The sequence below is a fragment of the Nesoenas mayeri genome, assembly GCF_963082525.1.
Source record: "Nesoenas mayeri genome assembly, chromosome: 24".
NCBI classification, from domain to species: domain Eukaryota; kingdom Metazoa; phylum Chordata; class Aves; order Columbiformes; family Columbidae; genus Nesoenas; species Nesoenas mayeri.
The window spans coordinates 382681-395511 of NC_137546.1; the positions used below are offsets into that span (position 1 = coordinate 382681).

The 12831-nt window shown below is 59.0% G+C and overlaps 1 protein-coding gene across 3 annotated transcripts in view; it reads right to left on the reverse strand.

Annotated features, from left to right (window-relative positions):
• CAMTA1 (calmodulin binding transcription activator 1) overlaps window positions 1-11033 on the reverse strand; it is a gene marked incomplete at its 3' end in the record, with an annotated part of 128449 nt that extends 117416 nt beyond the window's left edge. For all 3 annotated transcript variants that reach the window (XM_080358898.1, XM_080358897.1, XM_080358896.1), the window contains exons 1-2: window positions 10896-11033; window positions 990-1108 (exon numbers count right to left, since the gene is read on the reverse strand). In XM_080358898.1, the coding sequence (XP_080215024.1) occupies window positions 990-1108; window positions 10896-10920 (144 nt within the window). In that variant the 5' untranslated portion in view covers window positions 10921-11033. The remainder of the gene's footprint in view (window positions 1-989; window positions 1109-10895) is intronic.
• Between the last annotated feature and the right edge of the window lie 1798 nt (window positions 11034-12831).

Here is a 12831-nt window from a genome sequence, read left to right on the forward strand (position 1 = left end):
TCAACAGGAAAGAGCCAGCAGCAGCAGCCCCCCAGAAGAGCCGACTCGCTCTGTCGCAGCGCTCAGTACGGCCAAACCAGGTACCCGCTTGAGCCTTCAGACAGCGGTGTGGCGGAGCCCTCCAGCCCGAACACGCGCCCGCGCTGAGGGCGTCCGACTGCGCCCAGCGCGCCGCTTGTAGTTAAACTCGCGAGCAGCGTTTGTGTGAACATGCTGAAATGTTACAGAACGGCCAGCGTGCACAGGCAGATACTGACTGCAGCTTTACAGGGACTTCTCAGAGCTGCTTGCTTCTGTTACCGAATGATTCCCACAACACGGCGAGGGCACAGTAAGACAGTGCTACTGAAGCACAGCTACACTGAGGGCATTGCGGTGCGACCGCAGCCTCGCCGCCCCGAAGGAACAAAGACCCCGGGCCTGTCCGAACGGTGCTTCAGCTCCCCCGTGCACTCTCACCAGCGAACCCAACCACAGTGCGTTACCAGGAGATGTGCACATTGCCACATTCAGAGTGACCTATGCCAGCACAAAACACACGTTCTTTGTGCCTCCCTGTCCCAACAAGATTTCTCAGACAGTTGCGAGCTGGTTGTTTCTCAGGACCCCGTTTGGCAGGAAAGAACACGCACTGTGGTTTTGTTCAGAAGTCCTTCCGCATGGAAAGACGGCACCTGTTTAACACTGCGCCCAAACGCCTGTCTGATGTTAACAATGTTGGAGCACGGCAGGAGGATGACACAAGATCTGACTCTTTGAGACGGGCGACATACACATGAGCAACAGACTCCTACTACACCAGCACCACACGTGCCTTCGGGTCCAGTTTAAATCCCACTTTCAACATGTAACAGGACTTCATTGTTTAAGCAACAGGTTCTGGAGCCAGGGAATTCATATCCCGTAACTTTCATGGCATGCTCTCAAAAAATCATCCACAAGCATCAAGTAAGCTGGTACATTTAAGAATAAATAAGAGATTTAGCTACCTCGTTAGTGTTCCAGCGGTGCCTCTCTTTCGGTAAACTTGAACATTTCGGTAGACATTCAAGCAGCTTCTTCGGTAAAAAGATTTTTACATGACTGCCATTGCTGTTCCCATGATCATCTGGAAAAAGAGGAGACAGGTGATGTACGGCGGGAGAGGCGCCCCCGCGAGAGCCGGGCTGCGGCCGGCCCTGCAGCGCGCGTGCCCGGAGCGCGCGCCTCGCCGCTGCAAGGAACAACACGGCCTTCTGCTCAAACCGCACCTTTATTCCACGGGTACAAATACAGTTCAGCTCCTCCGGCTGCAAAGTTGGCGAGGAGCTTTGACGGCTTTGTGCACAAGGAGCCCGTGTGTGCTCACCTGTGCCTCTCAGCTTACCGCCTCCCTCAGTGACAAATTTTACAAGCAATAGCGACAAAACGTTACAGAAGCTGTGACCATAGCGCTATGACCTGCCAGGGAAGTCGTAAATGAAGTTCACACTTGACAGGATTTGCAAGTAAATAAGCACAGAGCCCCAGTACCTGCTATAATTTTGCCAAGCTGCAGCAGAAATGCAACTCAAGGTCTATTAGTTCATTTAAAACTAAAATGCACTGTACCTGATTAAAAACAGGTTACTTTTCCTTCCAGGGACCGCTCAGGCAGTGAATGCAGCTCCTCAGCATGTGAGCGAGGCAGAGGGATGGAAATCCTCCTCCCTCACCATGCCCGGGGCTCTCGAAAGCAGAACTACCGGAGAATATAAGATTATTCTTTTTTGTTGCTAAAAACGTAGCAAGTGCATCAATTACCCTTAAAAAACAAACAAACAAACAAACGAGAGCCCCCCAAAGCCCTGCAGCCCAACAGCAGCCTGCCTGAGCCCCAGGAGCAGTAACCTCCTACCACCACCTTCAGCACCGGAGCAGCCACGGGACCAGAGCCGGCCCGCAGGACCAGAGCCGGCCCGCAGGACCAGAGCCCCCGGCACAGCCTTGGCCCCTCCCCCGCCCACCGTCCTGCGTCCCGCACAGCGGGTACGAGGACCACGCTTATTCACTGCCGTTCTACCCTACAAAATTAACTTGTAGTCATTTCCCATTTGGAAGCATACAGAAAAACGATATTAACTTTCCCTTTTATACATCTAATCATTTTACATCATCAAACAGCTCCCGGCATCTAGATAAAACTGCTCTGCAATTCCATACAATACAGAACGTCCCCCGGCCCCCGGCAAACCGGACCCCGGCCCCCGGCAAACCGGACCCCGGCCCCCGGCCGCGCGGGAAGCGCAAATCCGCAGCTCCACAGCCCCGGGATTTTCAAAGCTCGATTCTGCTCTTGGATGTGTCAAGTTCAACAACGTACATGCTGTTAAATCAACCGCTCGTGCAAGCGGAGCAGACGAGCTTACAAGACAAGCAGCGACGTGTATGATAAACGTGAGCTGCTCTATAATTCACGAGTCCCGCGTTCCTGGCTGCGGGACCTTCCCTCTCCGGCTGCCCTGACCCAACGCCACCGACCCACCGGGACAGCGCGCAGAGCCGGCCGGAACCAGCACCGACCCACCGGGACAGCGCGCAGAGCCGGCCGGGCCGGCAGCCCCAGCCCTCCCCGCCCGCACTGCCAGCCCCTCCAGCCGAGTTCACCGGTACCTACTTAACATTCCCTACACTAATTTTATACCGTTTTCATTTCTCATTCAAAATATTGCATTGCACTATATTCAATTCATTAAGGAGGCAAAGTATTTTACAGCACACATTATTGCTTTTATCAGCCAAACTACATCCCCAGTTACATCTCATCAGCTTATTTTCCATGGGCACATTTTAATTGACATTAATTGTATTACTTCCCCTTACCTCCGTATCAGTCAAGTCCTCTATCATTCATTCTATTATTTTGCAGGGCTGGCAGACCTCTAATTATTCAGCTTGTTTTATTAACTTTCTTCCACTGTCATCAATTATCAGTATTATTAATCCAGAAAGTGCCTATGGATAATAGATCCCCTAAAAATGTTTTGGTAGAAGTTCTCAGAATTTGCTGACTCTAAACCTTCCACCTCCTGTTGTTGGCATCTCGCGCCTCTGTGCTACAACAGCAAGGGAAGGTCACTGGCACCACGGCGGAGGGTGACAGCATTTCACATATGCTTTCCTGCTCTGCCTTTAGCAGCCACATTTCCTCATTCCAAGAACTCCCCAATGTGGAGAGCGGCAACCGCCACCGCCCCGATGGAAACTCTGGCCACGCGGCCAGCGCCACACACCGCAACCACGGCACGGGGAGCGAGTCCTCAATCCCACCTCCCAAACCAGCGCTGACCTTGGGCAAGGGCGAAGCTGCGAACCAGCCAGGAGAGTCCAGAGCACACGGGTGCCCACGGGCGATGGGCACGGTGGCTGCAGCGCTGGAGCCGTCCCCGCCGCTGAAATGTCCCCCTGGGCCCCTCTCCGTGCTCCGGTTCCTCCGGACGTGTCTCCACCAGCAGGTCCCCAAGCGTGCCCAGGACCTGCCACCCCTGCAGACCGGCTACCGAGAGTTCACATTCCTCCAAACCAGCTATTGCTCTGCCACGTATGTTCCACACAGATCAGGGCAATCCTTCCAGCTAGAACACACGCACCTTTAGGGAGCCAGAGAAAAGGGAAGAAGTGGTTGTCCCTTGGCCTGAACCTCATCTGTTCCTTGCAGCCAACCTGCTGCGCCCACAGCCCGGGCAGCGGCCCTGCCCGGCGGAGGAGCCGGCGCCAGCCCCGCTCCGCGCCCAGCACCGGCCCCGCTCCGCGCCGGCCCCGCTCCGCGCCCAGCACCAGCCCCGCTCCGCACCCAGCGCCGGCCCCGCTCCGCGCCCAGCATCAGCCCCGCTCCGCGCCCGGCGGCACGGGGAGCAGCTCCCGCCACCGCCGGCTGCAACCGCCGCTGCGGTTACAAACAGCAGCTGCAACTTCACAACATTTATTTGGTTCTACTGTGCAAATCCAGGTCAGATTTGTACTTGAACTCTCTCCCTCGTATTATTTTTGCTATGGGTGCGACTTATGACATTGTGATCTGCAAACCCATCCAGTGTCAATAAAAAGTGCTTTTGCAAGCAAAGCTGCACTTGCACAAGGAGGATTTGCCAGTAAAGCTGTATCGACATGGGGTTTTTTTAGTGCAAAGCTGGCCACAGCTCAAAAACTGCTTCCCAAGGCATGCACGGCCAAATCGGCAAACTACAATACGCAGATATACACTGAAACACAGCGGCCCACAATGGATCCTGGAATACGGTATGAAAATCCCAAATTTAAATTCCACTAGCGATCTTCAAGATTGCTCATTAGCAAACCAGAAACTCGTGCAAAACTAAGTAAAGCGACTATAAAGTTCATAGAAAGTTCCATATTAATTATACCACATAAACCCTTCGTAATTTTATGGGTTTCTTCATGCTCCTTACACTTTATCCTCCCAAGGGATGCAACACGGGCCATAAAACTTTAAAGCGCACAACAGCAAATCACACAGCGAGTCTGTGCCCCAGCCCCGCTCTCCAAACAACCTTTGCTTTTTCTTTAACTGGTTCTTAAATCTTCTGTGATCCAGGGAGTGAATTCAGATCTATAGACCGCTTAACTACCACAGTGTATCAATAGAAGGTGTAACTGGAGAACAGAGGAACGGCTGAACGGGTGTTGATCAGCCGTTGATTTGCAGACAGTTCTATGCTGGAAATCAACGTAAAGAACAAGCCTGTAAAGTCGCCTGTGCCGGGTCTCAGAGAGCTCGGTGCCGTCACAGCGGCGCGCAGAGCAGCGGCCCCCGCGCCGCCCCGGCACCGCCGGCTCCCTTCCCGAAACCCTCCCCTCTGCTGCTCCTCAACAACCCGCTGCTCCATGGGTGACGCGTGAACACAGACAAAAATCAAAGTCAGAAGAATTCACACTGGTATCTCCATGCTGATGGGGCTCTGGTGGGCCCCGGCTGGGCTGTCACCATGAAGTTCTCCGCTCTTCCACGTGCTGACCTCAGGACAGAGGCAAAACCGATAAATCCAGCCTGGCAGAATGAAACGCAAAGAATCACCCCGATCCAAACTTCTGAACGACCGGGATGCTTCTCCCCATAGTTAAACTTGGTCCCTGGCATTTTCAATCAGTCGACAAGTAGCAATATAAACAAACCCAACAGCTCTTGGTCTGTGTTCTAGAAATATTTGGACAATCACAGTTGCAAATCTCTTGTCAACAAAAGCCAATTTCTAAATATCAATTCAGGGCAGCTCAGACAAGATAACCAGGTCCCGCTCCTTTGCCAGCGCTCGGCTCAGCTGCCGGCTGAGCAAAGGTGTCCTGGTCCCTGTGGGGGAACAGCACAGGGACGCGGGGGACGCGGGGGACGCGTCAGCTCTTCAGGCAAAGGTAAAAACATGCAAGAGGAGCACGAGAGGCCGACGGGCAAACCAGCACACGCAGCGCCGGGACTGCTGCCCGTGAGCAAAACGGGGGGACGAGGAGATCACAGGAATGGCAGCAGTATCCAGGATGATCAACAACATCATTTTACTCTAGTAAATTATTGAAGCTAGCCTAATTTCTTGGAACATTTGTGATACTCTGTTGCTGTAACAAGCTCTACAGACCATTCTAAGGCTGTAAGGAATGCAAATAGCTGAAACTCTGCTGCTGCGTATTATCGTCCCGGTTTACCCACCAACAACGCGCTACTTGTAAGTTATTGTGTCCTTTTCACATAGCAGGAAGTTTCTTGACATTTTATAACTGAATCCAATTTGAACAACACAGTTACGCAAAACTGCAACCGATGCGTTTTGGGGCAGAGTTGATAGCACCATTCCTCATGGAGGCCCACGCGCTGGCTGGAGGTCTGGTGCGCACAATTAGCTGTTTGTCTCCCAGGCTGCGTGCGGACGGCTGCGCTCAGCACCCGGGGCTGCGCTCAGCACCCGCGGCTGCGCTCCCCGCGCGGACGGTGTGACAGCGTCCCGAGGATGCAGCGCCAGCGCCCGGCGCTCACGGGCTGCTCACGCTCCACGCTGCCCGCGCCGCTTTTACATACGGCGAGCGCAACACGCGAGCGGAGCATCGCTCGGGGTCCCCAGCGACACCCTGGCGTTGGACCCGTCACCCAGCCCTTCGTCCCTTGGTTCTCACTAAAACTACATCATCACATTCAACTGCAATGAAACTAAAGAGAGATGGATATTAGTAGTTAAGCCTCACAAAAACAAACCGCCCATCTACACAGTTCTCAATACTACAAACATCAGTTCTCAATACTACAAACATCAGTTCTCAATACTACAAACATCCTCAAGACTACAGCACATTTCCAAGTATCCTGAAGTACTGGCTACAGCTCGTGAGACCGCCCGCTCGGACCCTGGACACTGCCAGCCGCCAACCATGGATATTTTTATTTTTTTAAACTACAAACAGTTTGAGTTTGGAAGCCTACCTGGAGAGCTGGCAGGAGAAACAAACAGCAAAACAGCACCACGAAACCCCTGGAAGCAAAGACGCGCCAAGAGCAGGACAAGGACACCAAGCCCTCCAGCCCCAGCGCCGCCGGGAGTTCGCTCAGCCGCGGTGCCGCGACTGTCCCGGGGACCCCGGCGCCTTCACGCCCACAGCTTGAACCGGGGCCAACGCCAGGCGGGGCTGAGGGGGCGCAGGAAGGCACGGAAGATGAACACAGGACACGGGATCAACTCGGAAAGGCTGGAAGCAGGCAGGCCACGCGCGGCGGCTCCGCGCACGCTCAGCTCGCTCCAGGGGAAGCTCTGGGGCTTTTGCTGCTGTTTTGGCGTTGGGCTTTGTTTGTTTTCTCTCCCTGCAGACGTATTTGGATATTGAAGCAGAGACAGAAGGGACACTGGAAAAGGAAGGTCACATTCCAGCTCCCTCCTTCTGAGGGCACCCTGGACAGAGCTTTTCCTCTTCCTCTGCTGCCGTGTGCTTTTCCAAGCAGGTCTCTAAGAGACTGTATGTTTGAGAAGGATCGTTCAAATGTGTTAGTAAAGTCAGCACCAAGTCCTGAAAGACTGAATTTTAAAAACATTCGTTTTAAACTTACTTGTACATAATCCTTGCACTGTTTCCTGATAAATGAAACCTGAGTTACAACGGCTATAGGAAACCTTCCTACAGACCCAGCTTTAAAAACCCACACAAATAAACTAAAAAACTTTTGAGATGAAGTGTTTGGGAAAATCTACTATGAACAATAGATGTGGAATTTAAAAACTCGAGCTTTAAACAAGCCCCGTGCCTTCCATCAGGAATCTTGCACATCAAACAGTTACAATACCAAAGCACCGAACAGAACTGCTCTTGCACACGTAGCCCCCGCAGTCCGGAGCGTGACCGGAGCCCAGCGCCGCGCCCCGTCCTGCCGGCCCACACCCCCGGGCCAGGGAACCCAGCAGGAGGCGGCTCGGCCGCTCTGACCACAGACACGGGTGAAACCCCGGCTGCTGAAACGAGCACAACCTCCGTGGCAGCGCGTGGCAGACACGGGTGTTCGGCCAGGAAGGACCGCGGTACAAACGCGCCCATCGCGCTGCAATAGCCTCAGGTTTGTTTAAGTACTAAATTGTTATGCAACACTTCCGCAGAGCGAAGTAAATATTTGCTGTTCGACAACCAAATCAGGACTGTTTGGTTTTCCAGAGGGACGTTCCCCAAACAGGCGCTCGGCATCCCACCACACCTGAACCGCCGAGTCCCTCGGGTCCCCACCAACTCCTGGCCCTGCCTGAACTAGCAGAGGAACAATTCACCCGCCGCACGGCGAGGGCACCACAAACAGTGCCAGCTCCCGCGCCAGCTGCCACAGGTGCACGGGCACTGCTCCGCTTCGCAGCCCCGGGTCTCAGACCTGCCCAGGAGAGCGCACAGAAATACCAGGAAAGGGTCTCTGTGCGCATCCAGCCCTGAACTTTTTTACATTTGCAGCAGACCCCCACCCCAATCTATTTGAGAGCCCCTTATTGCTGCCAAGCAGTGCCTGCCAGGGGCAGCCCTCCCGTTTCGGTCCAGACACAGAACGCGTCATAAACTACAAAAGCCACAAACCCTCTGCTGCAGTAACGTAAGAGCTGCTCAGTCATCGAGCCCAACTTCATCCTGCCTGGGGAAACCAGAAAAGACGTAACTCACCCAAGTTCTCCGAGACGTGGAAACGCCTCCTGCAGCCAGGGGACTGACTCCAGGCTCCCCCCAAACCCTCACCCCCGCCGAGGAATTCCTGCTGGGCACAGGGAGCCTCGAGCAGAGCTGGAGAGGGGAGCTCCGAGACCCGGCCGGTCTGCAGAGCTGCCTCCCGCTGTCACGAGGCCGGCGCCCCGCACGGCTGCGGGCAGGTGCGGCACGCCGCTCCCCAGGACCTGCCCGCTGCCGTTCACCTTCGGGTTTTGAACATTAAGCTAACAGAAACCTAAAGCAACCTGCGTTCTCTCCTCTAGCATCCGTACTACTGGTGAAACACTTATCTTGAATCATGCTTTAAAATTACTCCCATTTAAGTTTCTGACAGGCAGAGTTTAAAGTTAAGGAATGAATGGTTTATATCTTGCCTCCTCGAGAATACACCAGAGACCTAGTCAGGGCGAGGAGCCGCTCTGGGTGCTCACTACGAGCACAGCACCGGAGCTGGTGCCGCGCTGCCGGTCCGCGCTCCCGCCCGGGGACACGGCTCCGGGGACACGGCTCCGCGGGGCACGGCGCGGCCCCAGGGACACGGCTCCGCGGGGCACGGCGCGGCCCCGGCCAGTGAGCCCCTCCGCGAGCCGCCGGGCTGCAGCACCGCACGGGTGTGCTCCAGCACCGGGCACAAACGTCCTTTCTCCAGCAGCTCGTGCACAGCATTCCAGCACAAAGGCAAACGCTGCTGCAGACCCATCTCCTCAGCAAGCACACACTTCGACAGCCCACAGAAATCAGTTTCCAACACGAAACACGATAAGAGCCGCATTAAGTAACAAGCGTCACAGCCAAATTACCTTTCAAGTCAAGGAGCGCTGATCTGCGTGGTTCTGTAAAGCCGCGGCCGCGCAGGAACGAGTACACTGAAATCTGCGCCTTACGCAGGAAAATGTCATCGCACGCTAGCGCAGGAAGGGCAAGAAGAGCCAAGCCCGCGTGTGCTTTGGGAACAACACTCTCATCTGCTGAAGAAGTGAAACTTCTCTATTTGAGCCATGTAGTCCGCATGGATGCTCATTCTCTTCTCACACCTGTGTTAACCAGTTGATATTTTACTAGTTCAGTGGAATTAATCATTTAATTCAATGCAAATGAGAAAAGAAGCCCAGTATTTTCCAGACTACAGGAAAGATGGAACTAAGGAATTTGGGAGCATCAAAGAGATTAATAAAAGATGAAGCTGACAACAGTCATAATCACCGCTGCTACTTAAAAGGTATGTTTGCCGTAGAGCTCTCATGCTGGACAAGGCACAGACAGAAAGCAAAGCAAAGGTGGCCATGCCTGTGGAGGTTCCACATCCGCTACATTACAAGAAACAACCAAAAATAAAGAGATACTTCCAAAGCACTTTGAGCAAAAATCCAGATGAAGAGGTTGGAATCACAACCCGGAATCCCAAAAGGGGTTTCCCAGTAAGAGCTGCAAATGGATTAAAAGCGAGAAAGGACGTTTGCTACAGGGATGCGGAAAAAACAATTAGCCAAAGAAACACCGGTATTCGCGGTGCCCGACTGCAACCCGGTAAACGCCAGCGGCATTCCCGAAATCTACCCGGTTTCAGTTACGCAACCGGTGAGCTGCGGGACACAAACCGCCCCCTCCCGCCCCGCAAACGGAGCCGAGACACCGGGAACCGCTTCGCCGGGCGGCCCCGCCGACCACGGGAGTCGGGGCGACACCGTCCCGCGGCGCGAGCGCCGGGCCGGGAGAGCGGGAGCAGTGGCCGCCGAGGGGGCGGGAGCCGCCGCCAGCGCTTCCCGCGGCCCGCGGGCGAACTTCGGGGAAATCGCCCGAGCCAGGCGACCGGGGCCGAACGAGCCGGGGCCGCCGCCCGCCCTTCCCGCCGAGCTCCCACCGGAGGTCCCGCCGGGCCGGGGGGCGCCGCGGGGCGCGCGGGCGGAGCAGCGCTACCCCCTTGCGGACACGCCGCGCCCCGGCTCCCGCCGCGCCGGTAACTTTCGGCCGGAGTTGGGCGCCCCGGCCGCCCCCCTCCCCTCCCCTCCCCTCCCCGCCGCGCCGCCCGCGGGGCCGGGCAGGGCCGGGGCTCCCCCGCGCCCCCCCGAGCCCGCCGCTCCGCCGGCCCCGGCAGCGCCTCCCCGCCCCCGCCCCGGCCCCGGCCCGCCCGCTCCCGCCGGCGCGAAGGCCCCGGTGCGGCGGGGCCGCGGCCGAGCCCGCCCCGCTCGTGACAGGCGCGCGCTCGCGAGGCACGTGCGCCGGCGCCGCCGGGGGGAGCGCGCGGGGGGGCGGCGGGGGCGGCGCGGCCGAGCCCGGCCCGGCGCGGCGTGACCCCGGGCGGCGGCGGCGGGCCCAGGCCGCCCCCGGCCGGCGGGCGCCCGGAGCCCCGCGCCGCGCCCGGCGCCGCCTCAGCCTCCATGTTGGCGGCGGGCGGGCACGTGCCGGCGGGCGGCGGGAGGCGTGCCGGAGCCTCGGCCCAGCCCGGCCGCCGCGGCCCCGGCGCCACGCGGCCTGCCCGCCGCACATGGCCTGCCCGCCGCCCCCCGGCCCGGCCCGGCCCCGCGGGGGCCCCCGCCGCCGCCAAACTTCGCGCCGCGCGGCCCGGCCCGGCCTCCGCGCCGCCGGCAGGGACGGCGGGGGGGGGCGGCGCGGGAGGCCCGGCGCGCCGGCAGCCCCGCGGCGGCGGCGGCCAGGCCCGGCGCGGCGCGGCGGCGCGGAGCGGGTGGGCCCGGCCGCGCTCTCACCTTCCGGCTTGTTTTCGGCGGCCATTTCCCCTCCGCGCGCCACATCCTCCTCCGCCTCCTCGCGACCGGGACCCAGGCGCGCGCCGCCTCCTCCCGCTGCCGCCGCCGCCGCCGGGCCGGCCACCCCGCGCGCACGGCGCACACCCCGCGCCGCCCATTGGGGGAGAAGCCGTACTGACACCCGCGGCGGCCAATCGCGTCGGGCGGAGGGCGGGCACCCTGAGGGGATGGGCGCGACGGACAGCGCGCGCCGCCAATCGCAACGCGGCAGCGCTTCAGTGACACGCTTCGCAGCCACTAAGCGGAGACGCCGGGAAAACGAGGCGAGCGAGGCGCCGCGCTTTACTGACGGCCGCGGCGGCCACTCAGGAAGCGGTGCCTCGCGACTGACAGCCGCCGGAGCCAACCGCGCCGCGGAGGAAGCGGGACTTGCCGATTGACGCACGGCACCGCCGGCGCCGGCAGCCAACGAGCAGCGGCCGTCCGCCAGAGTGACCGCGCGCAGGGCCAATGAGGTGAGCGAGCCGGGCGGCCGCCGGCGCCGCTGCCCCCGGCCCTGTCCATTGGCTGCGGACCGCCCCGGCAGGCGCCCGCCCCCTCCGCGCCCTGTAACCCTAAACAAAGCCGCCGATTGGCGCGGCGGGCGGTCCGCCCGCCAATCCCCGCGCCCGCCCCGCCCCGCCCGGCCCCCCGCGCACGGCGGAGCGGGACCCGCCGGCAGCCGGCCCGGTACCCGGGCGCTCTGCCCCTGCGCCGGACGCGGTCACGCCGCGGCCCCCGGGCTGCGGGAGCCGCCGTGTCCACACGGAGTGTCAGAGGCTGCGCGCCGGAGGCTCGCGCAGATCCTCACGCGTGGTTTAGGAGGCGCTGCTGGCAGGAAGCGCCGTTCCCTCCCGCCTGCCGGTAACGCGGCCCGGCCCCGCGCAGCGGCCCCGCTCCGAGGACACGGGCCCAGCGCTGCCGCAGCACGGAAAGGCTGGAGCGCTGTCCAGGAGCGCGGCGGGACCGGCGACCACCCGCGGCACAGCCGCGCAGCGCCCGGACACGGCGCCCGCTGCACCGGGACCGCGGGGGGCTTGTGCTGCCCAGAGTCTCCCCAGAAACCCGGTGAATCGCTCTGTCCTTTCAGAAACGGAACGAGCGCTGTGCTCTGTGCCCGGGCGAGGTCTCTCCCGGAAGAGCCCGGGTGCTGCCGCCTCCTCCAGCGGAGCTCCGCATAACGGGACGTCTAGTGCCCGCGCAACGCAAACCAAGACAGTTGTTGCCTTTGATCTGTGTGACTAAACACACAAAAAGGATGTTTTCCCTTAGATCCTCAGGAGAATGGAACTTCTGTAGGAAGACCTGTTGGCTCTGGCTTTGCTAGGGACCGAAGCCCTGCCCGAGCTCAGACGAATGCGCGCGTGGCGCGAGGAGCCTCTTGCAAGACAGAAGAAAGGAAAATTCTGGTTTTCCTCTTTTCAGCGGCTGCGAATCTCGTGGAGTGTGAAAGGCACATTGAGTGAAGGTCTAGAATGGCAGGCCCGCTCCCGCTGGCCATACTGCTAGTCTAGTATCCTCTGTCCTACAAATACACACCAATACTAACGCAGCTTCAGATCAGCTAATTGTTCCCTTCAGCTGCTCAAGATACACTGGAACCTCTCCTAGTTGCCACACTGGCAAAGAGCTGCCATTCCTTGGTGAGTTCTGCGGCATTTACGTCTCTCCTCGGATACTCTCCCAAGATGATCTGCGCGCTCAGCGGAGGCAGCCGGTGCTCCTCACGGCCTGCGTGACACCAGAGCAGACTGAGAGATCAGAAAAGGTCCCCAGGCCTGGGGACACCGAGGGGAGCTCGGCTGTTCAGGTGACACCTTCCCAAGGGGCACACTGGGCTCAGAAATGGTGAAGCGAATGAGTCTCCTCTGACTGCTGCCAAACCCAGGCGCGCTGG